The following is a 26,094-nucleotide window of genomic DNA, read 5'->3' on the forward strand; positions in this document are numbered from 1 at the left end:
CTCCGGGGGAAAGCAGAGCGTCTCCGTGGCGTGGAGGCGGGAGGGGCGGCGGCGGCCGGCGGAGGGAAGGCAGCCCGGGGGGCGGCCGACACCAGGGGTGCCGAGAGCGGGCGGGCGGCGGGGGGGCAGCGCGGGGCCGGGGCACGTCGTGCCGAGGCTCCCCCCGCGGCGGGGCGGCCCCGGGGCGGCGCCCGGCGGGGGCCGGGAGCCCGGCCCCGGGGCGGGGGCGGCGCTGCCCAGGTAGCGGGGGCGGCCGGCTGCCGCAGCCGCCAGCCCCGGTCGGCGCTGCCGGCTCGGCTCGGGTTACCTGGGCGGGCCGCGGCGAGGCTTTTCCCGTCTGGCCCGGCCCCCGCGACGGGAAGTGGGAGCCGGGGGCCGCGCTACGGCCGGCCGGGACGCCGGAGCCATGGATCCTGGCGGAGCCCCGGCGCGCTGCCGGCTTCTCCTCGCCGTCTGCTGGGTGGTCGCCGCGGGGACGGCGGCAGGTAGGAGCGGGGAGGGAAGGAAGGGAAGGGGCGGCGGGGAGCGGGACCACCGGCCGGCTGCCGGCCCCGCTCCGGGCTCCCCCCCGCCCCGCTAACCGGGCGCTCCCCGCGGCGCCGCGGCCGGAGCCGGAGCCGGGGCCGGGGCCGCGGTTGCCGCTCGCTGCCGGCCGGAGCCGGGGCCGGGGCCGGGACACCCGCGGGGCAGCCGGTGCGGGACCTTGCCGTGCGTGGGGCGGCGGCGGCGGGAGCTGCGCTGCCGGCGCGGCGGTGGGCTCGGTGCGCGTACGGTCGTGTATTTATCTAAGTGAAATGCTTTCGTTCTGTGGTGGAAACGGCCCGAAGCGCGTCGGCTGTGTGCGAGGGCAGTGCCGGTAGCGCGCCCTGCCCCTTACCGGGCAGAGGAGCGGGGATGCCCCCAAATCTGCTTTTCTCCCTCAGCGAGGCAGCCTTTGACAGGGTCGGCCGAAATCTCTTCGGCTCAGTCTTGGACAGTCTCTGCCTTAAAAACGAAAGCAGAAGCCCACTGCCTTTCTCTCCGCGTCTTGCGGCGGATTCCTGGAAATGAGGCGAAGGCAGGCGCGGCGGGAGCGCGGCGGGACCCGGGCTCGCCGGCTGCCGGAGCCCGGGGCGTACGCGGTGTCCGCGGCCGCCGGCTCTGCCCGTTACCTTTGCCGTTACTTCTGGCTTCCCCGCTTCTGGAAGCACGAACGGACAGCTGCGGGAAAGACGTGCGTGTGCCTGGGAGGGTTCCCTAAGAACCGGGGCTCGAAGCTTCATTCGTTCTGTCTTTACTAATGTCATGCAAAAATGCAGCCGCACACGTTAGAGAATCGTCATTTTTCAGCTGGCTGCAATTCGGTTTATAACTATGAAATCAACCTTCGGAAAATACGGGAGGACAAAATACAAAGTCTTACTTCACAACACTTTTACCATACTTGATGCAAAGTATTTCTTGATGTTTCCACGGGACAGCTTTTAAAAATAAAATGTTTTCTATGCAGGATTGCCTCAGCTAATCTCAGCTAGTTACTGCTGCACCTTATTTTCTTAGAAGCATCACCGTGGCTTTGGTTTTTTAAGAGTGAAATAACATCTCGCCTGTGTTTCGTGGTTGGTCTTTGAGTTGTCCTGCTAAATTGCTGTAGCGATGAGATTTTCATAACAGAAGTATTAGACCGTATGTATATTTTATACAACAAAAGTGTGAGACTGGCAAAGCCTATGAATAAAAACAAATCTTCAGCTGAACATAACATTAAAGCACGAGCTTCAGAATTGTATAGATTAATCTGAAACCTACTACATTTAAACTTTTTATGCTAATATAATTTATTAATTTATTTATAAACCTTGAATATTTCCACTTCTTACTTTGTGCAGTTAGAAATCTGCACGTTTACGCACAATTACTTCTAATCAAAACTGTTAAAAGAAAATGTGTAGAACTTCAGAACGGCAATCGGGGATGACACTAAATTTCTTTAATGGTTCGTGGCTTTTGTAGGTAATAAAAGTTTGAAAAAGCATGAAAAGACAATGGTTGGAGCTGTGTAGTCTTGTTGAATAATTTTATTTTTCTTTTACGTGATCTAAAGGACTCAGTATTTGCAAACTTAAGGCCCCAATGCTGTTCCTAAAACCTGTCATAAGTTTTTGTTAGTGGAACAGTTTCTCAGTTCACTTAGTGGAACTAGTTTTCTCAGAGGAGAGTGTATTTCTGCAAGAACATACATTTCTCTTCTCTGCTCCCAAGGTCAGCTGTAAAACTGAACAAACAAACAATCCCAAAAGTTTTAAATATTAAAAAAAACTGAGCATATTCAGACTAAAATGGTAAATCCTAGTAATTATTCTCATTTTCTGTGCGAGCATACGTTTATCAGCACTTACGTACAGACACGCAGATGTAATAATGTCTGATCTCTACCATTGCCTGTCCTTTAACTATGCAAAGGTCTGAGAAAGCTCCAGGAGTTTGATGAATTTTCTTCAAGCTTTCGTAGCTGTGGCTGTCGGGAAATGTAAGATAATGGTGTCATGGATGCCTTGAGCAGAGTTCTTGCTGAAATAAGCTGGTTTGCCTTTCCATCTGCACTCTTCCTTGTGCTAGCAGAAGGAAATGGGGCTGCACCATAGCCTGGATGGGAAAACTGCTCTCAGTGGAATTATTCTGCCCTTTCCCTATGCGTTCCCTCAAATGTTGGGGCGGGTTGAGCCTGGTTTCCTGGCACAAGCAAGTTTCCTGGGATGAGCAAGACCTGCAGCACTAGCTGATATCAGTTTGAAGTGTTTGTGAAACTACTGTGTAACAAGGGTACTTTCTTTCCACACACAAATAGATGGTGGTGCCTCAGTGATGATACCTGTAGATAGCCTTGAGAAGCAGTCTCAGTTGGCCTCTTATTTAATATCTTCTAGTAGTACACATTAGAGTAGGTCTTTAAAAAAAACAATATTCACTTTCATTTTCTTAGGGAATTACCAGTTGGTAGTTTTTTCTAGAGTTGGAGTCTGACACACGCTTTAATTTTTCCTGTCAAGTTTTCTATTTTCTGCCATATTTCCCTTTATTTCTTTTCTAATATGATCGTCAAGCTGTGTGACTGGGTATTGAGTAGGCTGTGACTCAGTGTGCAAGAGTAAGCGTCAATGCACAAATGCATTTATCCCAGCAGCTACGTCTGAGTCATGGCTCTTCCTCCGCTTCTATCTTGCTTTTGGGAAGGTGAAAAAATATACTGCTGAAGTGTGCCAGCAGTAAATTACTGTTTGTCCCACACTGGTATGCTCACGGTGCCAGAGCACAGCATTAAAAGTTTAATAGGCGAGTAATTGAAAAAGCATTGTGGTTTCTTTGTTGTTTTTTTACATTCTCGGTTTTGCTTGGATTGGGCTAAAGTGTGGTTCTAACATACAGCTGTTGCTTGCAAGATGTAATCATTTGCCTTTTTAAAGTTTTCTCTCTAAAACTGCATTGATGGATAAGTTTGGGGTAGAATAAAGTATTAATTACTCTACAAAATGTATATACTATTTTTACTAGAGGCAGCATGTGATGCAAACTCGCAGCAGAAAGGACCTGAAAAATGACACTCATCTGCCCTCCACAAGCATAAGTTTCATTTCCACAGCAGCTACGTTGTTGCATGTTGCAATTTCTTAAAAATTACTTTTCAATGATTTTTTTGTGTGTGCATTTCTTATAATTATTTAAATGGTTGGTGGACTGAGATAACAGGAATAGTAGAAACAATTTAGTGAGCAGTAGCTTATCTGATAGCAATATGAACCGATGAAGTTGAGAAGTTATTTGTGTTCTTTTCTGTTGGAGTTAAAAATCCATCTATATTAATAACGGTAAAACGTGGTCCAACAGGATTGTTACACTGATAACTTCTTTCTTTTAGAAGCAGAAGTTCTTCCACCTCCATCCAACCTGGAATACTCATTTATACAAATCTGCACCCTGAACTGGACCTGGAGCCCCCCAGAGAACATCAGCAGTAGCTGCGACCTGGAGTATTCCAGCGACATTGTGATTGGTGAGGTCCCTCAGGACAAAAGAGTAAGTGCATCACCTCTTTGAACTCTGCTATGCTCCAGTGAATGTCTTCCTGTGATAAAACTGTGTGTGTAAGCATATATACATATATAAATACAGTTTTAATGTAGCCTTTAATTCTTGTTGTGGGATCAAAATCTCAAAAATGAGTCATACCAGCATGTGGGTTCTTCAGACCAGAAAAATCTGTTGCTCTCTGATAATTGAGCTGCTACCAGTAACACAGGAGTACCATAATAATAATGTGAAAAGTCTTGTTTCAGTCTTTGCTTATGCAGCTTTCTAGAAAAAGTGAAATATATACAGGGCAGTCTACATCAAGACTTAAGGGGGATTTTGCAAAGGCCAATCTCCTTCACTTTGAACTCAATTTAAGAAGGAGGTGTGCACGTTAACCTTGGTGTAGCTGTGATTTGACAACTTAGCGTCTCTTGGAGGTAATGCCAAGTATTAACATATTCCCACATTTGCCCTGTCCCTGCGCTTACAATTATTCATGGGGGTTGTGTTACGAAGACAACATGGAACACATTTGTTCCCTGGAACAGCAATTGTAAAACTTTGGTTTGGGCTTTTGTTTTCATGTCTGTGTGTATGGGGTTTGCATGGCAAGGTTTTGGTAGCAGGGGGGGTTACAGGGTTGGCTTCTGTGAGAAGCTGCTGGAAGCTTCCCCTGTGTCCGACAGAGCCCATACCAACCGGCTCTAAGACGGACCCGCCACCGGCTGAGGCCGAGCCCATCAGTGATAGTGGTAGCGCCTCTGGGAGAACATATTTAAAAAGGAAAAAGAAGTTGCAGCTGGCACAGAAACAGCAGCTGGAGAGAGGAGTGAGAACATGTAAGAGAAACAACCCCACAGACCCCCAGGTCAGTGAAGAAGGAGGGGGAGGAGATGCTCCAGGCGCCGGAGCAGAGATTCCCCTGCAGCCCATGGTGAAGACCCTGGTGAGGCAGGCTGTCCCCCTGCAGTCCAGGGAGGTCCACGGTGGAGCAGATCTCCACCTGCAGCACAGGGAGGACCCCACGCTGGAGCAGGTGGGTGCCCGAAGGAGGCTGTGACCCCGTGGGAAGCCCACGCTGGAGCAGGCTCCTGGCAGGACCTGCGGATCTGTGGAGAGAGGAGCCCACGGAGCAGGTTTTCTGGCAGGACTTTTGACCCCGTGGGGGACCCATGCTGGAGCAGTTCGTGAAGAACTGCAGCCCGTGGGAAGGACCCACGTTGGAGAAGTTCATGGAGGATTGTCTGCCGTGGGTGGGACCCCACGCTGGAGCAGGGGAAGAGTGTGATGAGTCCTCCCCCCGAGGAGGATGAAGCAGCAGAAATATGTGTGATGAACTGACCGTAAACCCCATTCCCCATATCCCTGCGCTGCTGGGGGGGGGTTGGTAGAGAATCTGGGAGCGAAGTTGTGCCTGGGAAGAAGGGAGGGGTGGAAGGAAGGTGTTCTGAGATTTGGGTTTATTTCTGATTATCCTACTCTGTTTGATTGGTCATAAATTGAGTTAATTTTCCCCAAGTTGAGTCTGTTTTGCCCGTGACGGTAATTGGTGAGTGATCTCTCCTGTCTTTATCTCGACCCACAAGCCCTTTGTTATATTTTCTCTCCCCTGTGCAGCTGAGGAGGGGGAGTGATAGAACGGCTTTGGTGGGCACCTGGTGTTCAGACAGGGTCAACACCACACTGTGTTAGATGGTTTGCAGCCCAGATGTGATCCTTGGTGTGGATTAACAGCTGTTTTGGTCAGGACTGAGAGCAGCATTGCCATGGTACTGAAGGGGCTGTAGGACAAATATTTTTACAATTTATTACCAGTAAGATAATATGCTATCAGTCCATGAATCCAAATGGTGAGAATTGGAAGCCTTGAATACACACCAACTGTGTGTGGGGTTGGCAGTGCTGCTCTTCCAGATATGGTTAAACTTGATAGGATGCCTCTTGAAACAGTCCCCTGTTGTTGAGCCCTGTTACAGTTTTATGGCCTGATGTTTACAATGGCCTCTTCACAGTGACTGCTGTATTCTTTCTGGCAGCTCCAGGATATCCTGGACTTGAAGTAAGGCTGCGGTTTTGCAAACAGCTGAGCTGATTTAATGGCTTAGGCTAAAAGGGTGATATTTCATTTTTGACACCTCCTTCTCTAATGATCTTCATCGGACTGTTAGATAAGCCAGTCAAACTTGCTAACTCAGCAAAAACCTGTTTATCTCTTCTGATGGGTTAATTAACAAATTAACAAGTTGAAAGTCTGCTTGGTTAACAAGCTGAATGAGTTTGTGGAAGGGCCTAATAGATGTTAAGGTCAACAGGAGTGAAAGCTGTGGGACAGCAGTTGCACATGACAGGATAAACCAGACTGTGTATCGTCTTGCTGCATCTTTTTGCATTATGGCTGGTAGAACCTAGTCCGTTCATTGCTGTTTGATTTCCTTGCCCTCTCATTAGTGCCAATTTTTTTTTTTTTTTTTTTTTAATACACAAGTGGTTACACCATTCTTTGGTCATTACAAAGATTTTTTTTTTTGTATCCTGTTTCCAGTTAAGTAAAAGGTATGTCCCTAGTCCAATAAAAGATGCTCAAGAAAGTGTATGATGAAAGGGTAAGCCTTTTTCTCACACAAACACATACTCTCTTCTGAAAATGGAAGCTTGTGGACTGCTTAGGCCTGATGTAGTGTCACTGTATTTAATAGCCATTTGTGGATTTGTTTTGATAATTTTTTCCTTTTGCTCCTTAAATCCATACAAACTCTTCTCATTGCTTTTTGGTTATGTCTTCAAATGTTCTTTCTTCTGTTCATCATACACTTGTGCACACACACAGAGAGGTGAAGGTTAGATCTGTAAGCTCCTGTTTATATAGCTGTAGTATAAACATGCTTATTTTGCATTATCCATGAAGACTTACTGTAAGATCATTTTCCCCACTTTATACTTGTTCCTTGATCTCTGTGCTCGTGTCTACAGGACACTGGAGTAGAAGTAGTTTTCCTTTGGTGAGTTCTGAGCGCACCTGATGAGAAAAAAGAAAAGCTAAGTGATGCTGAAGCTTCCCACATTATCAGACCCTAATTTCATTTGGCTTTGAGCTGCAGTCTTTCTGAGGGGCTGTAACGTATTCTTACATGAATAGTAATTCCCATGTGTCTGATACGGTATGCCAAATGTTCTCGTTTTCTTCCCCCCCCATCTAAACCCAGGAATGGAGTAAGAGTCGCTTCCGCGTGACGGATATGTTCTTGAATGAGGAAATGCATTTCAAAGTGAGAAGCGAATGCAAGCACAATAACGCCAGCAAGCCCAGCCGGTGGGCGGAGAAGTCCCTTCCGCTGAAAGGTAACACGTGCGGCAGCCGGACCCGAGGCAGACCTGCCTCTCTTGGCCTGGGAAGGCACAACCTCGTTTTCTCTGCTATTTTAACAAAATATCATAGAAATGTGTCATAGAGAAGTAGGGAGATACCAGACGCAAGGGCTAGTGTGGCTGATAGGGCTTAAACAGAACGATTATACTACATTTAAACACAGCTGGAGTCTTCTGGCGCTTAAAGCCTTGTGGGCAAACTTGTAAAATTTAAATGTTCTTCCAAGACGATGATGTGATTCCTGTCGTTCCTCTTGCCCCTACCATGCTGTGGTTGTGGGATAAGAGATAACTTAGGTTGTATTAAGCCTGCTGACTTCATGACTAACATCTAAGTCAGTTTACTTTGTATGATTTTTCTGTACAAGCAGAAGTACCTAAAATAACCCTACATTTGTAAATGTTAGAGGGATGAATCTAGCAAATTTAACAACTTGTTGAATAAATAAGTGACTTAATTATTTAATTATAGTAGGGTTCTCTCTCTTTCAAAAGACATGACTGGGGTCCACAAAGCTGCACATAGCAAAATGAATAGAGAAAAATATTTTTTGTTTCTTGACATCCAGAAATAAGGGGTCCGTAGCAAAATTATTAGGAAGCAAACTTTAAGGAATAATGTATTCTGCTGGATGCTGAATGTTAGGAGGTACAGAAGAAAATAGAGCCTCTTGCCTTGAGTAGTAAAAGTCTGTCTAATCCAGGAGCATGACTTAATGTGGACGAAAACCACATGTGAACAGGAGAATCTGAGATCTTATCAAGCTTGTCTGCGTGTCTGTCAAAAGGGTATTCTGGAAAATCAGGGAAGCAGGTCATTAGGACAGCGTGTACTAAACAGGTTGGGGCCTTTAAAAGTCTGCTTGCAGATAAAACATTTAAAATTACTTCTTGGAATAGGGAAACCAGTTTCATTTTCCTATACTCTCAGACAGTTGCTACTTCAGGGAGAATGCAAGCTTGGAAGTAGAAGGTAGTATGGGGTTTGCTGTCAATATAAGTCTGGACCGTTGATAAAATTGACATGCATTTTATTTTCAGTTCGTGAAGATGTTGCTACTTGTTACAAGGAAAAAATATCTAATGTGCTGTAATATGATGTCCTGGTTTCAGCTGGGATAGAGTTAATTTTCTTTCTAGTAGCTGGGATAGTGTTACATTTTGGATTTAGTATGAGAAGAATGTTGATAACACACTGATGTTTTCAGTTGTTGCTAAATAGTGTTTATACTAAGTCAAGGGTTTTCCAGCTTCTCGTGCCCAGCCAGCAAGAAGGCTGGAGGGGCACAAGAAGCTGGGAGGGGACACAGCCAGGACAGCTGACCTAAACTGGCCAAAGGGGTATTCCAGACCATGGGACGTCATGTCTAGTATATAAACTGGGGGGACCTGGCCGGGGCGGGTGGGTCACTGCTTGGGAACTAACTGGGCATCGGTCAGCAAGTGGTGAGCAGTTGCATTGTGCATCACTTGTTTTGTATATTCTGATTCCTTTATTATTATTATTATTGTCATTTTATTATTGTTATTAACACCATTATTATTTTCTTCCTTTCTGTCCTATTAAACTGTTCTTATCTCAACCCACAAGTTTTACCTTTTTTTTTCCCTGATTCTCTCTCCCATCCCTTTGGGGGGGGGGTTGGGAAGTGAGTGAGCCCCTGCATGGTGCTTAGTTGCTGGCTGAGGTTAAACCACGACATATGATAATACAGTATAAAGAACTTGTACCATACAAAAAGGCAAGATTGAATCTGAATCTGGAAGACTTCATTCTGTAATTGCTCTGCCTGGGAGATACTTTGACGTCTCTATTCACGATTGCTGTGTACTCATTTGTATTTATGTTCTGTAATTTGGGTTTTCAATATGTTGAAGAAGTTGAATATCTAGAGGTATATGGGTCTCAATTTAAAGTTCAACTTACCCACTGTTGCTTTTGTCCAGATTTAAGATATACAGGTATTGCCATATTCAGAATACTGAGAAACTAATGTTGTATCTGGAGAAGATAACTATAATTAAATGCTGACTATTTTTAATGTTGATGGCTGTAATAACTCTAACAAAACTAAGTGCTATCCCTATAATTGCCAGTTACTTTAACTCCTTTTTAAAGTACCTGTAGTTTAATAGAACAAAATATTTTCCTGACTCAACACCTTGTCCTTAGCATCACGTAACTCTAAGTAGTATTTCAGACGTGGTGGAACCTGAGATTCACTGTTATGATTAGCTTGCATATAGAAGTTACTCTGCTGAGATTTCAGCTATTGCAAGCGATAAACAACTAGAATTCATCATTTGCTGTGCTAAGACAGGCAGTGCAGTCTGAGAGGTAACCCATCTTTGCCTTCTAGGCAGTTTCAGTTTACTTCTGGAAACTGGGGAGAACACTTTGCTGGCAAAATAAATCTTAAGACACCTTTCCAACTTGCCTTGCAGGTATTCCAGGTACTGCTGCTGTTGACTTGAGCTGCGTTTGGCACAATTTGGAGTACATGGTTTGTACGTGGCGTCCTGGGGAGAATGCAAGCAGTGATACCAATTATACGTTGTTCTACTGGTTTGTATGAACTTTTTATTCCCAACTCTAAAGTTCTTCAGCACTCATCTTTAGTTTTACATTACCGGTTTTTACTTGTCTGCTTCCTGTTGCTTTGAAAGGTCCCAGGGCATTGCGTACAAGTTAGTGTTGGGTCCAGTCCAACAGAAAACTTCACTGATGAAGGGTCAAGAGGTTGCTGTTGCTGAGTCGTTTTGGGAAGTTGACATAACTATTATGTGAAGCACTGGCTGCTTCTGTAGCCCATTTTAAAATAACTGCTATTGCTTTCTAATTTTTTCTAATTGTGGATTCAAAGAAGGAAGAATTAAGAACTGAGCTAGACCAATATATTAATTGCTTTTTTAATATGAATTGCAGCCCAATAAACACGGACCGTTTAAGTCAGAATTGCTCACTAATGTCTGTGTCAGCTCTTAAATCATTGGAAAATGTTATGAAAGCATTAATAACCACTTAGCAGTATTTTTGTTTCTATCTTTAATGTCATGAATAACCGATTCACCTCGAAAGTTATGGAGAACATCTTTATCATCATGCCTGCTTGCCAGCTGACTGCCATAAATAGACTCTTGTTCCAAAGGAACAGAGTTGTGGTGTGAGCAAAAACTTGGCATCCAGATCTGTGCACACTAATCTATGCATACTTCTGCAAGTTGATGGGGCTTGTGAAATGCCGGATTGCATTAGCTTCTGTAGAAATGTTTAAGTTTTCCTTCTGGAAGCCCCTTGTTGTAGTTTTAAATCATCTTTATGTCTTGTCTGAACTAACTAAATAAACTTTTTCCTCTTCCTCCCCAGTGGCAGTCTCGCAGGCTAGCTGTTTGTTTTAATGCATTTGGACAGCAAACAGCAGAAAACCTGCTGCTTCAGTTAAATGCAGGGAGGACTGTTCTCGCTCTAAACTGCTACTCAAAGAAATTTTTTCTTTATTACAAGAACAGTACCAATGAGGTGTTGAAGATCGGAATTTCTGGGTATATGGATACTTATTGGAATAATTCTTTGGATTAGAGCTATGTATTTTCAACTTAGCCCTTAATTTTAATGAAAGATGTAGTCTTTTAATTCATGCTGCTTAGAAAGAAAAATACTTTTTTGACTTTAAAGATGAAAACTAAGGAAACACTTGATTTTTGGACTGAAGGATGCATTTTCCATAATGCAGGTGAGGTGGGTTTTTTTGGTTTTGGTTTTCAGAAATGAGTGAACAATTACCTGAAAAATTATCGCTTAGTTCCATTTTATATTCTTCTTCTTTGATATTTTCCTCTAAACCCCTATCTTTTTATCTGAAGTGAACAGAAATATAAAGTTAGCTTAGAACAAACAAATCCAGTCAGTGCACAGTAATACTTGCTGAAACAGAGGCTTACAAGGGCAGGTTGGTGCATTGGCACGGTGCTGTCTGCTCCGAATGCCGCCTATCTTCATCAGCCCCCGGGCGGGGAGGTGAGAAGGGTGGAGAAAAAAAGGCTCTGTCCTGAAAAGAGGACAGCTTTCGGTTTTGCCTTCCTCAGCTCCTATATATTGAGATGTTAAGTAGGGGAACATCATTCCTATTGTGCTCCTAAATGAAGCTCTGATTTGCTCTGTGTCGCTTTCAAATAAATAAATAAAAAACCAGTTTTCTCAGGAGGAAAAAGCTATTGGTGTATTTTCATTGGGACTTGGGGAACAAACAGAAGCAAGGAAGAAGGTTGTCATAGTTTCTCTGTTATTCGAAGTGAAGACTGACATTTTGAAAAGCAAATGCAGGCAATAGGTGAAACTCGACCACCTTAAGCAAAAGCCGTGATACCTGAGGCATAGCTAAAGGAGATAGATCAGCTCATTCTATCACAGAAGTGAAATTCTGTTGACAGGAAGTGATCCAAATTAGTTTGCTTTCTAATTTTTTTTTTTCCTTTAAATTGTTTTCCCATGTGGAAAATGTGAACCAAAGCTGAAAGCAGCTGTTATCTTTGACGCTTTGATGTAAAGCAAACCTGCCTCTCTTTCTACTACTTGACACTCTTTACAAAAATAATATTCTTTCTAAAGCTTGAGATAAATTAGAAGCTTCTTACTTTGCTTAGCTTTACTTATATGTTATAGCACAGGTTTAGTGCACGATCAGTCTTTAGAATTTGCAACACAGGTTTAAAAACAAGCTTGCCCCTTGCTGTCCCATTCTTTTGAAGTTTAAAAATATATTTTTATTCCTATAGGTTTGATGGTTTGAAAAACCATAAGAAGTGCAGCAACTATTCTGTGCACCAAGGAATCTTTGGATGCATTTTCAATCTTAGCTTCCCAAAAGTCACCAATACTTACCCAGCTATAAGTATCTTGATTAGAGATGATTCTGAAGAAATTAGGCCTGTGTGTGCAAGTAAAAATCCCACCACCCTTGGTAAGTTTAACACCACATTATAAAAAAAAAAAAAAAAATTGTAGAAGTTTGCCAGTATATCATTGTGTTTGAGAAGCTTGCACCTCATAAGCTGTGGATGAGACAACATGATTAAATGCTCCCTTCTTCTATTGATCTTTGATTTGGGAATTATATAGACAAGGTTTGCTTTTTGGGATTGGGTGTTTGGGGACTGGGAGGGTCATTTTCCACTCATTTTTACTTTTACTCCATAGTTCTTTTTATTTTTTCTTCCTTTCTTTTTGGGGCTAACTTTTTCCTCTTTCTGTATAAACTAGTATAAGTGTAATATTATGCAATACAGGACTCGAACATTTTTTCTAAGCAGTGGAATATACTTTTTAACTAATTCTTCCATTTTGCATTTCAGTAAAACCTGCTACACCAAGACAAGTTACACTATCAAAGATTAATGATAGAATACATGTAGAATGGAGTCGATCAGACACCTTTCCAAAAAATTGTTTATTTTATGAAGTTGAATATCACAATGGTGATTTGGACACCGCTTCGATAATTAAAGTAATTTGTCATTACATTACTTACTTTTCATTACTTTTATAACTTGTGTTGATATTCACAGTAACTCAAATGTTTGCTGTTTAAAAATGAAAAAATACGTATGCTGCATGTGAATGGGTCTGGTGTACTGGCTGCAAGTGTTGTGTGGACATAAGTTTTTTTCTCCTGTACAGTAGGTTTCTGGTAGTAATATCTATACAATGCAATTCCTATGAGTCTTGAATCCTTGCCATCATTTTTTATGGCAAAGCAGTAACGTGTAAGAACAGTCCAATGAAGAAATAATACACTAAACTAAACAACACTCATCAGGAAATACGCTGTGGTGCATGTACCTGTTTGCTTCTCGGTGATATGGGACTTTGGTCTGTTGGTGTTGAGTTTTCCTGTCTTTGGGTCTACACTCGGTCAGATGACTGCCTTGTTCTTGAATGACGTGACTTGATTACTGTAAAGCAAAATTAATTGCTGGCGCACACGGGAGCACACAATGTTATACAGAAAAGCAAGGGGATAAAAAGACTGAGAATGGGGGGGGAAAAAAGGTGTGCACTCCTAGATATACTGATTTTAATGTACACATAAGAAGATTTGACTTCAGTGTCTGGATGTACTCACGCCTGTATCTGCATAGCCAAACTGACTGTACTGTTTGTTCAGAATGGTGAAGAACATGATAAATTTAAATGTCAGGTGGTAGTCTTCTCCTGTCGAGCATATTTAGTTGTTTGTCCTACCTCAAATTAAGCAAACTTGAATAATATCAATGTTCCTCAGGAAACTGGCATTTTGGATCAAAAATAAGTGAAGTTTGATCCCAGGTAGTGTGTTTGCCTGTCTCTGTACAGTCCTTGCAGAAGACTCTCACAGGGTCGAAGTTGGATCAGCATTGCTGCCCTGACAGAGAGGGGAAGGCAGTGTAAATCACAGATGTTTCACAAAAAAAAAAAAGGCACTGTTCCAGACACTGACTCTTAGTTTAGTCATTGATGCCAAATGCTGTATGATAGATGTAGCAGTGAATAAGATTAAATCTTAGCTTTGGAATCTCTGTTTAGGCAGTTTGTGCTAGTTAAATGCTACTATGTTCTTTTTTTATGAAGTTCAGTATTCACCAAAAGATCTTCCATCAAAACATTCAGAATACATTATCTGCACAGTGAAAATAGACTTGTAGATGACTGAGAATGTGTTGGTAATTGAACAAAGCAAATGACGTTTTCTTTTTGCCTTAGGTTGAAAATACTAGTATGTCAATTCCTAGCGTTGATCCTAATAGCAAGTACACCTTCAAAGTGAGAGCAAACCCAAAGCCCGAGTGTTACAGCAGCAAGCTCTATAGTGACTGGAGCGAAGAAAAGAGTATTGGTGAGAGCAGTTGTTCCTGCAATTTGTTGTACTTTATTCTTCACCTGTAAGGCATCTAATATCTTTTGTCTGCTAAATAAATAGGAGTGGAAGATCATCTTCCTCTGTTTTATTTTAGGTGAAAAGAGGGCAAGAGAGTCCTAGTCCTCCAGCAGTGCCATCTGTTACTGCCTGTACTGCTCTATACGTTGGTGGGGTTGCCATCCGTGTAGCTGTGCAATGACCTCTTTGCAGTGCTATCGGTTTTTCAGTCCTGAGTCTTGCTGGTTTTCATTTTCTTGCCAAATGTATCTACGTTGTAACATCGTGCTTTGAAAATGAGTCCTTGCCTGCGAAAGTGCTAGTGTATTTGAAAAAACATTCAGTCTGTGAATTAATTAGAGAATTAATTAATTTCTTGTCATTATTCCTAAAAAGCTTCTCAAAATATCCACAATTTTTGTTTTCCAGGTGAGAAGACGGACTCTACATTCTATGTTGTTTTAATAATTGCCATTCCATTAATAGTAGCAGTATCTACTATAATTCTGCTAGTTTATCTAAAAAGGTAAATAATGGTCTCCCTTTATTTCCAATCCACTAATTCTGTTTGGTCTTTGACTTGCATTACGATTCATCTCTCTTCCAGGTAACTGTCCATGATGTGGCATATTTCAATAGCATCTGTTTTATCCATAACATGCATTGCGTAACAAAAATGGCAGCACTGTTGTGCCTCAGTCATTAGAATTAGGTTTACAGACCATATACATGCTCTAGTTGCACTTGTGTTTATGTATGCTTAGTTAGGTTCTTGTTGCACAGCTATTGCATCCCCTCTCTTTAAACAATGAAGTCCAAATTCAAAATTAAGCTTATATATAAAGTATATTTTATCAGATTTTTTAAAAAAGTTCTACTTTTGCTGCTGTCTTTGTCAACAGTGAAAGTTACTTAGAATCTGTCTGTGTGAATATTCCCATTTCCTTTTGTTTTGGGGAGTAAAAATGATAATTGGGATACAGCTGGCCAGTGATGTCAAAGCTGACTCTACAAATTTTCTTGACCATACCCAAGTATGACATTGAAATGGTGATTTCTAAATTAATACATCATTCATCTAAAGCTTTTCTTTTTAATTTTCTGAAGGCTGAAGATATTAATTCTTCCACCAATTCCGGACCCTAGAGAAATTCTTAAGCGCATGTTTGGAGAGCAGAATGAGGATTCCCAGGTTAGTAAGAAGCTGTTGGGCCAACTAATCTATTGAAGCAGAATCTGTAGGCTTCCAATTTTCTTGTTCCCAATACCTATGTCTATCTTAAAACCAACTGTATATAAGTAAGTATATTGTATGAAGATTAAGTATTTACAACAGTAACAGTTGTTCAGAAAAAATTACCCAAAGCTGAGAGGGATTTTTTTTCCATTGAATTGCATATACTTTTCTAGATACGTTAGTAGAATTGCATTATTCTGTTATTTCACAAACTGCTAGTCCCTTAAATGTGTTTTGCTAGTTGCTCATTTTTATGATGCTGAATAAAGCTATTCATATTTGACTTTCAGAAACTTATATTTTTAGCACTTCCACATTTATCACAATCAGCTATGAAGTAAATCAGGACACTTAGCTTCTCATTCACAAAAGAACAAAACTAGCTATAGCTGCTTCAAGCTTTGGTTGATGAAAGACTTGCTATAGACCCTTATTTCAGGAAAAATAAACATAACGCTGATTATGGAAATGCTTCTTTCTAAACAAATCTAATTCAGTAGCTCTTTATAAAAATCCTAAGGGAAGTACACTGACAAGCCCTAACTCAAACCTGGACACGAGGCAATGTACATTGCTCTCGGAACACAGTCCTTGTATGGAAGGGACCTTCTGACTCACTGTGGCATCTCAAAATTTATGCCACCTATGAAACATTTGAAGAGGATAATGACTATCTGGCTGTTTGGTGCTGCATGTGCATTGGATATTCTCAGCTGAACAGGAGTTGCAGGAATCACTGACTTTTTGAAAATAAGTCTCCTTTTGTGGCCCCCAATTGCAAATGGAGTCAGAGTCCAAAATCCAGTATTCCCTTTTTCCACATGGGTATTCTGAGTTCACCTAATAATAAACCATGCTATGTGGGAAGCATGGATCTGGCCTCCTCATTTACTACCTTTTGGATAAATATTTCACCATGTATTGGTCATTATGGGACTAAGATGGGACTCTTGGCCATGAGGATCATAAGTATGGTAGCTGTTACACTTTCTCATGCTTTGACAAGTGCTTCGTTACTGCCCCAAGTTCTCGCCTCTGAGTATTATCTTAATCTTCTCTGTGCGTTCAGGGTCTCAGTGAAAACTCTGCTAAGCGGGTACATCCTCACTTCTCCATCCTCCTGCCTGAGCTTCACCCATTAGCTGTAGTTGGAAGCGCTCTTAAGTTGGGTACCAACCTGCAGTTCTTCCTCACCTCCAGAGAGGACAACTCTTCTGTCAACCAGGCCTAAGCCATGTCTCTAATAAGCACAGTTTGTTACCCAGCTACCTTGGCTTTTTCACCATAATATAGGCTATATGTTGTGAAATGGGTCTGTCTTACTGGGCTGGAAAAAAAATGCTCAGCATGAAGAAGCGCTGTTAAAAATGTTGTTGTTCTCTTTCAGAGCTGTGCAAAGGATGATTCTGTGAATGCTTATGACAGGTTAATTAAGGAAGAAGAAATTCATTCTTTAATTTTAACAGAAACTCCAGCGTATGCTAATTCTGAAAAAGAAAACTGATAAACTCTGCTTTACCAGTGAAAAATGAGGAAACTTTCATTCCTGCTCCCGTACCTCAGGTGACAATACAGATGTGAAGAGACCTGCAAGACATGCACCAATTTTCACCTTTCACTCACCTAGTGAGTCCTCTCTGAGCCTTCCTTCTCTGATGCTCAGAAGGTACATTGCTAACAGTGGCCATTCCTGCATCTCTGCTAGAAATACTCATCTTGGGTCATTCAAGATAAACATGTACATAAATTTCATGGGACTGCATTGCAGCATATCTCATTCTGGCTCCAGCCAGCTCTGTCCTATTAACTTGTCATTTGCACTTGTGTTTGTGCCTCACATTAGACTGTAAATGGGTTTTTTGGAGCAAGCGCTGTGCCTTGTCTGAAGTATTTGGCTCTATTTTGCAGCAAGTGAGATGAGGCTTGTTTACAGTAGATGGCTCATTAATGCTATTACGTGGAAGTGCTGCCAGGTAGGATGCCGGAGCATGGACTGTTTGTGGGTGGCCTGTTTGTGTGCTCTGGGGCAGGGCGCTTTCCAGCGGGCATTTATGGACTGACCTTCTTATGCTTCTGGTTGTTGTGCGTCAGCTCTGGCCTGGTCAAACCCCATAAAAGAGGGTTGTTTTTTCTTTAAAGATGTGTACGGAAAACTCTCCGCTTCCCAGCTGGTATTCAGACTATTCATAGAAAAGGCTTAGGTTTTTTTATCCTTTCAAGTGCCTGTCCTCACGTGCCTTGCCTTCATGGACTTCTTGGGTAAATTATACTTTGTTTAAAATGATAAATAGAATTTTTTACTTGTGCTGTGCAGCGGCAGATAACTGTATTGAGTCTCACCAGACTGTGATTCTACTTTGGCCATATTGGCCTGAAAACACCTGGTTTTTGGAAGCTAAGTCATCCTGAGTCTGTCCAGCAAAATTACCAGGATGGACGCATGAGTCTAAGGAGCTGTGGTCAAACTGATTAGCAAGTGCTAAACCACTGAAACTGAATTAATTCAAAGGCTTCAAGACCCATCCTTACTGCTGAGCTGATGGATTTGGGGGAAGAGGGGATGACAACCTTGGCCTGCTTTCTAAGGGATAAGCTGTATTCTTTCTATAGTGATGAGGCTGTGATTTGAACTTCCCCTCTAGGAGCTCAGCAATTTAAAACAAGGTGCTGGTTTGACTTTTAAAAAAAAATTTCTTCTAGATTTTACTGCTGCAGCTTGATGACTTTTTTTTTTTTCAAATCATGAATTGATTTGTTCATTTTCTGACAGTTTTGTTTTGAGGTTGCTTTACCCAGCAGAGCTCAACAGATGTTTTCTGGCATAACTGTAACATTCTTTGCTCTGAATTCTGAGCACTGGTTTCTCCCCCGTGCTGCAAGGGTGTGCACCTTGATTGTGCAGGAGGCAGAAAGTAATGTAATGGGGAGAAAGGGATCCATGCAAGCTGTTTATGGTTAGTGTTCAAGAATTTCTTGCTCCTCCCAGCTAAGTGCAGACACGTTAATCATTGATGTAGTCTTAGCAGACTGGGAAGAGATCTCAGAAGTTTGCTAGAAGCAAACTCTATAGCCACTAACCTTTTAAAGTTCAGCCCTGTCCTCAAACCCCATCCAATCAAAAATCTGAAATTAAATGCTGTAGTTTTAGAACATATTGTTCTGCAAGAAGTAGAACTGACGGAGCTTGCTTTTTAGCTACAAATTTACATCCTTTACCTTCTAGTGTACTCCCTCCCTCTCAATAAATCCAATTCTTTCTCCAGTCCCCACTAAGCCTCTGAAATACAGTTTCCTCCACATCTCTTACCTACCTCTCGTTCCTGGTGGTAGAAAGGGGAGGAGTAATGTAGCAGAACCAGCAGACCCCATATTAGCTTAAATCTTTTACTTACAATCAGGCTAAAAAAAAAAGACATTATAGAAATTGGTTAATGACACAAAATGAGAATAAAGCCTCAGGGATTTCAGTGAGATAAAACAGAACTCAGGTTATACAAAGTCAGCTAGCAGCACTATCTGATATTCCAGAGGTAAAGGAATAGCGTGGGGGAAAGGGTAATTAAATTCCTGTGCCAACTTCACTCCCTCTCCCCCACAACATTTATATCATTATAGCAATATAGATATTTCTCAAATCTACCTCATCTAGAACATTGCTCATCATAGACCACTAGACAAACAGAAATGTATGATTTCAAGATAAGTAAGCGTAATGGTGTAATATAGAGTTTTGTGGCTTTCAGTATAGCAATCTAGAGAGATGATCCTTGGTACTTTACCCTAAATTCTTTTGACTTTTGATGTTTATGGTAGAACCAAAGCTTATTTGTTTGAAAAACAAAAAAAACCCACCAACAACAAAAAAACAAATTCGTAAAGCCAAAGGAGTAGAAAAAACAGACAGAAGGTGTTAGGCCAAAAGGAAGACTTAAATGCAGAGGATGGTTTAGATCATATAGAAATGTTTTGGGTAATACTTTGTTTCCCAAATAATAGTAATTGACACACTTCCTAATGAATGGATTCCTTGAGCCTGTGTTTTGGCATGTAAAGTAAGCGTCTGAGTATATTTTCATCTTTAATGTGTTGTGTTTATGGTTAGGGGTTTTTTTAGCTTGAAATTTTCCAACTTTTGCTATCATTTGTTTGTTCTTCATTGCAGTCACTTGATCTGTAAGTTTGTTTAAAGAATGAATAAATATGTTTGAATGTTTTTCAATATAATTGCATGGCATTTCATTCTTGGGTTGAGAAGATAAACTGAGACGGAGGAGATAGCAGAGGTTTAATGAGAAACCATGTTTGAAGCATGCCGAACCCAGAGAAGAAAAGCTGAGTGTTGCTTTGCCCTCTTCCCTTTCAAAAGTGAACTCAGCCCACGCAATCAGTGGGGAATGCTACAGCTGCTGGTTTTTTTGACTGGGGTAATGAAATGGAGATGGAGCTGTGCACAAGACTTGTGCTCTCACCCTCTGTGTACTCAATGTCACGCTACTCTCTGACACTGGCATGTTTTTTCATAACACTGTAGAGAGTTAATACATTCTCAAGCTGGAATTTGACTGAGGTTGCTGCAGCCTTACCAAAGGTGGTTCTGGTATTTTATGTCTGTTAGCTGCTGAAGTCATTGAAAATGCCAGGTTGCTAAACTGATGAAAGCCATTACCTAGTTGCTTAGACCCAAATGTGTTCAAGTGCCAAATAAACACATTAGCAATGGCTTCTTTGAAAGATTCAGAGAATGTATACTTTGTTGCCTTCAGGTCAGTGAGCAGATCCTTCAAAATTAAGGAATAAACTGGGAAGTTAAAAAAAATCGGATTTTTCTTTTCCAATTCTACAGTTTTTGTGGCAATAATTATTTTAATCACTCCCTGTAAGTGTCCTTTTCCTCTTTTAATACATTATGTTAAATAATTCAAGTTTTCTGTATTTGGCATGCTAGAAAAATTAAACACAGTATTTTTTTTGTGAATTTTAATTTGTTTCAATTAAGGAAAGCATGACATAGTTGGGTAGTTTTAAAGGAGTCAATAGATGAACACATCGAATTGTAAGCCATGGTGTTTCAATGCTCACAAGGTAGAACTATTCACAGATTAGGTATTTCCACTCACTGGAAAGTATTCAATAAACTTAGTTCTGAACTGGAACTTCAAATACCCAGAATTTCCCCTGGAAGGGAAATGTTGATTTATTTTTTCACTTTAAAAAAAAAATGACACTTTCCGTTTTGGAGGGGTTTCCCTCACCCAAGCAAGAGTGGGAGGTGGGTGAGTGGGAGCCCAGGGATGGTCAGGGTGCTGCAGGAACCTCTCTCCCTTTTTCTCACCCCAGCACTGTGGCTGGGCAGCGGCTGAGGTCTTCAGTCCAGGAATGGGCACGGTGGGGCTGGGAGGAGCAGGTCTGCCAGGGTCATTGAAGGTTCATCAACCTGATTCCCAAATACTTCAGTTTTACTCTGTATTTGCAAAAAATGTTTTACAGGAACAAGCCCCATGAGTTGCATTGCCAGCTGTAGAAATGTGGCTTCTAGATAATACTTAAAATCCGAATGCAAAACCAGATTATAATCTCTCTAGTTGGATGAGCTTCCTGCTAGCTATGTTGAATCACGGTGAAAGTAAGAGACTTGAGATCACTTTGATGTAACTAAATCCACGTTATCACCGCAGCAAAGCGATATGGGTTTGGGTGGGAGGCACAGGAGAGAGACAAACTTTCTTTCAGGTCCGGAAACTCTGCCTCAGATTTGTAGCACGTAAGAGCCTGAAAGCTTGTTGATGACTTTTGGGGGTTTTTTTTGCTCTGTTTTCTCCAACTATGTTGGTTAGGTTAATTAAATCCTTTCCCTTTGCTTGTAAACCTAGTGTTATTTATCGCTAAAGTATCCCTTCTACAGCTGTGCTCTGATTATTGCCAAGTAGTCTTCTGAAGATAATAACTCAGTGGGGAAAGACGATCACTTCTGTAACCACAGCGCTATAAACCAGCCAGTGTATTCTAGTAATACTCTCTGCTCCTTGTTTTGCTTTTGCAAAAGTACTGCAATTATTTTGATGACTCTTGCACAAAGCAGCTACAAAGAGATGCTTTCCAGTTAACCCGTATTTCCAGTACTTATACTCTTAGCTTATTAAATTGAAGTTTTCCTCTATTTAATTTGGCTCAAACTGCTAAAATGGACTTGGCTAAGAGCATGGTGAGATTGAAAGCTTAGTGAGAAGGAGGTTTTGCTAAGCTCAGGTGCTGTTACTTTTTGGAACCTGGACAAAATTTACTAAGCTAGGTCAAAAGTTAGGAGTAGCTTGAACCAGGAGTTAAACTAACGTCTTGCTTTAAAGGTAGACCTGGCTCTACACCTTCTGTGCTAAAAAAAAAAACCAAAAAAAAAACCCCAAACCCACCCAACTGAGTATGTGCTTCATGCTAGGAACAAATTGGTGTGTGCGATGGGCCTCCTTTCCTATTGATCTAATGAAAGATCAGTTAGATCCCATGCTATCAGCAATTGCTGTTTCAGAGCTCCCTGCACATGTACAGTGTAATTCTGTAAAGTCTGAAATACCAGAAATTAAGCATTTTTAAGGCAGTTAGCTGTGTCATTGCCACTTCTCCTTAACCTGTTTTAATGTAGCAAGTTGAAACAAAATCCACTGGTTTTTTTGTTTGGTTGGGTTTTTTTTTACAATGGCAGTGAGAGGCCCAAAATTAGCTTGTGTCTGTCTGGTTTGCCTGTTGGAGCCTTTCACCCTCCTGCACTTCAAAGCCTCTTAGCCTCACTAGTTTTCTATCCTTCACACTAAATGTCAGTGTAGAAACTTAAAAAATGCCAGCTAGGTACTCTTAAACGGTGTGAAACTGCTCAGCCCTTCAAATGTCAAAGTCGGCTACAGGGAAAGTTATTCAGGGTGTGGCTTTTTAGTTTTAACTTCACATCCCATCGTGTTCTAGGAGAATATTCAACTGTAGATAACCCTGACTAGATCAGCAGGTACAGAGGCAGAGCCATTAGCTGACATTTTTCCACAGCTGATTTTCATAGAGCTTTTATTGCCTACAAGAATTTTTGTTTTCCTAGGGGCAATAAAAGGTAGAGAAGCTGGTAACATACCAGTCAGAGAAGGGCATCAGCCCTTCGTTCTGTATGCAGGCTGTGTTTGAGCTTGGCTTGGAACAAAAATCCTGCAGCCTTGGAAACACTGGGCCATTTTTATTAGGTGTGTAACGTTTTTGTTTGTTTGTTTCTGGGATGTATGCAAAGCGGTATTGATCATTCATTTATTATAGCTTAGGTAGGGCTGGAAAAGTTGTCAGAGTACCACCTGCCCTGTGCTCTTCTGCTGAGCAGTGCCAAGACAGAGAACTCTTGTTGGAAGTTTGTTCAACTTGTAAAAAAATCTCTAGTGAACGAGTCTCCCAAATGTTCTGTCCCACTGCTGCATTCTCTTTAATGAGAAAACTCCCCCAGTAACTGACCTAAATTGATTTTACTGCAAATTAAGTTGCCTTCTCCTCCTTCCTCCCCTCGCCAGGCACCGTGGCTGTTTAGCACCTGGTTTGCGCTCTGATCACTCTGCCTTGAGTTCTGTCTCTGCTCTTTTCTGCTTTGAAAAAAAAGGCTGAATCTTTCAACCTCAGCTCCTAAGTTATGGTTTCTAAATCATTCACCGTTCCTGTTGGTCTTCTCTAGAGCTGAGTGTGTTGCTCTCTAAGCCGGACTGCCTCATCCCCAAACAAGCAGAACAATTACCTTATTTGTCTCGCAGTCCTCTTTCCCCAAGTTCATCCAGAACGAGTAGCTTCTCCTCCTTTCTCTGGCAACAGATCGTTGTATAGCTGCTCCTCAGTTTGTGGCTTTCTACGATTTCTGAGATTTTTAGCAATGCTGCTGCCCTGTCAGTCATGCCTTACTGCAAAATTGATTTCTTCTGCTTAAAAGGAATACTTTTAAAAATTTTATTAGATTGCATTTTTGTTGCTTGTGTTGCTGTCCCATTTGGAAGGATGCTGCAATTTTTTTAATAATCTAAATGGTGTCCCTGAACATCTTTCTAACCATTCCTCCTTTGGTATAATCTATGGATTACCTTCTTTCACATGATCAAATTGTTTAAAACACTGAATAAAGCTGCTAACCTGACAGATTCCTGCAAAATAACAGCATTCACTGTCCTGCTGGGAGGTAAAGTGCTCTTTAAGAGGGTGTTTTTTTCAGCTGGCTGCATATCCATCTCAGTGATTAACTGTTGTATTTCCTCAAGCTGATTAGAAGGATGTTGCCTCATATGTTAGGCCTATCCAAAAGGGAGACTGGATCGGGTTTGGCACAAACTGTTCTTGATGGCTGGTAAACAACATGAAGAAGGGATGAAAAAAATTTACGTTGTCCCAGAATTACTGTAGGGTTAGAAGTTGGACAAATGGACCAATAATTTATTGGATGCTTCCTTTCTGAAGACAAACATGATGTTTGTCCTTCAGTTTTTGAAGATTTCTCCTGTTTTCTACAGGTCTCAAAGAAAACTTCCCACGTTTCAGGTTGCATCAGTGTTTAGATAGTTATGTGCTGTGGGATTAATAAGGCCCTGCCCACCTGAACACATCCACTTCATCTGAATGTTCTCCAGCCTGTTCATCTGGATGCATGTTTATTTGCTTGTTAATTTGCCCTGGTTATAGACAATTCTTTCTGTAAAGACTAAAACAAAAGCAAAATTGGCTGCACCAAGCTTCACTGCAGCTCATTCTGATCTTTCCCATCTGGTCATGAGCCTGTACTTCGTGTAGGGTATCAGAAGGCTCTTTTCTTGTCTGTTTTGTCTTGGTAATCAGGACTCGTTTTAGCCTGTTGCTTTCTTGCCCTCAGTCGTGCTGGATGCTGTGGTTCAGAGCCTCGTCCCTGGTGGGGTGAGGGCTGGAGGGCAGAGGAAGGGCACGCTCGGAGCAAATGAAAGGCATCAGCACTTACCGAGATAGTGACCACAAATTACAGCATATACAAAACAGGCTTTATTGTCAACTGCCTGCCAACCCAGGCTTTTCCTCCTGGTCTTCCGTCCTCATTACTCTACCAAATATGGTACAAGTGCCTGGTGGGGACATGGGGAGGCAGAGCCCTGCCAGCGTGCACGTCAACCCGTTCCAACATGCAGCTTTCCCCTGCTCGGAGTGCTCTCAAAGGTGGTGTGATTTCGCTCCTAAATAGTTCGCTGGCTTGTTTTTCTTGCATGCCATGTGTTTTTGCACATTCATCAACGGTAATTTTAAAAATGTTTAAAAAAAATATTTGGAAGTGCATGTAATGCAAATTTTTTGCTCTTGCTGTGCTCTTGAAGAAGAACAAAAATGGCAAGTGTACTCTAAAAAACAGCAGCCAGAGGGTTCAGGACTTTGTTGTGCTTATAAAAGATGCACTGTAAGTAGTAAGAGATTTTCAGCTTGCTAGGGCCCAACTTCATGATACTGGTCTTTAAATACTCTTATTTACACCTGCAACCTTTTATTTTATCTGTAAGTGGGGAAGCTGTATAGTGACCTCTTAGTGCACATGGCTTTTGTAGCATTCATTTTATTTATGCGAAGACTTCCAGAGCTGCAAATTTACCATAACAGGGTGGTCCATGCAGATTTGTGGATGTCAGTAACACTGGGTTTAGAGTGGATGTCTCTCCCCAGGTGACGGGCGTAGTTTACACAACCACACAACCCGGAGCTGATTCAGCTGTTGTACAGCTTTGCTTCCTCTTGAGTGAATGTAAGACCCTGCCTGGGACTGGGAAATGTAGTTTTTTAATTTTATTTTTTTTAAGCAACTAGGGCAAGGAAGCAGCCAAGAGCTTTATTGCTAGTGCAGAGCAGACCTTTGCTGAGCTATTTTCCCTCCCACAGGTACAGGTAGGCAGCCCAGAAAGGGGTGCAATGCTGGCTGGTTCAGAGCAGAAGTAGCTACAAGCGTTCCCAGCCCCTTCAGCTGAGAAGTGGCCGAGGACTCAGCACGCATCCCACTCCGCTCAGCCTGCGGCGTGGGCCAGCCAGGGCAGGGAGCTGGAGGCAGCTGCTTGCTGCAGTCCTGCGTTTCCTCCCCTGGCATCTCCCGGGCTGCTCTTCCCCAGGCACGGCTGCTCCCAGCCTTTCAACTTTTCCTCCTGTCTGTACTGACCCAGCCCTTGAACACCAGTGTGCAAGGGAGAAACTTTCCTCTGGTAATGGGCATGAAGTGTCTTTCTGGATGATCTGGAATACGACCGTGATTCTTCATATTTAAATAACAGACATGACAAAGCAAAGGCATTTTCTGAATGATTTTATAAATGTGCTTCTGCTTATATTGTCCTTCTATTAAATTTATCTCCTGACTTGTCAGTCGTGTTTCCACTTTTATGCCTTGCTAGGTCAGATAAGTGAAATAAGCTTGCCAAAGAAGCATTTTCTTCAGCATGCATAGCTCATGACACAAGGACAGACTTGTTAGCAGATCCTCCTACCAAGGCCCCCGACGCTGTTATAAATTAGTTGTGTGCGGCCTCTACAGGAATTGGTACACAA

General features: G+C 42.1%; 1 protein-coding gene across 1 annotated transcript; it reads left to right on the forward strand.

The window, feature by feature from the left end:
* The first annotated feature begins 249 nt into the window (after nucleotides 1-249).
* IL13RA1 (interleukin 13 receptor subunit alpha 1) lies at nucleotides 250-20,249 on the forward strand. Its single transcript, XM_075053747.1, has 10 exons — nucleotides 250-485; nucleotides 3,896-4,053; nucleotides 7,254-7,389; nucleotides 9,862-9,982; nucleotides 12,193-12,377; nucleotides 12,769-12,920; nucleotides 14,156-14,288; nucleotides 14,739-14,835; nucleotides 15,417-15,501; nucleotides 16,934-20,249. The coding sequence occupies exons 1-10, from the start codon at nucleotides 407-409 to the stop codon at nucleotides 17,048-17,050; spliced, it is 1,263 nt and encodes a 420-aa protein (XP_074909848.1). The 5' UTR covers nucleotides 250-406; the 3' UTR covers nucleotides 17,051-20,249.
* Nucleotides 20,250-26,094: the final 5,845 nt, after the last annotated feature.

Source organism: Buteo buteo, chromosome 22 (assembly GCF_964188355.1).
Source record: "Buteo buteo chromosome 22, bButBut1.hap1.1, whole genome shotgun sequence".
In the NCBI taxonomy this organism is placed as follows: Eukaryota; Metazoa; Chordata; class Aves; order Accipitriformes; family Accipitridae; genus Buteo; species Buteo buteo.

Excerpts from the sequence above, each read along its gene's own strand:
- IL13RA1 (XM_075053747.1), top strand. The coding sequence starts at position 407 with ATGGATCCTGGCGGAGCCCCGGCGCGCTGCCGGCTTCTCCTCGCCGTC. Across the intron at positions 9,983-12,192 it reads AATTATACGTTGTTCTACTG|GTTTGATGGTTTGAAAAACC; the intron begins GTTTGTATGAAC and ends TTATTCCTATAG. Across the intron at positions 12,921-14,155 it reads ACACCGCTTCGATAATTAAA|GTTGAAAATACTAGTATGTC; the intron begins GTAATTTGTCAT and ends TTTTTGCCTTAG.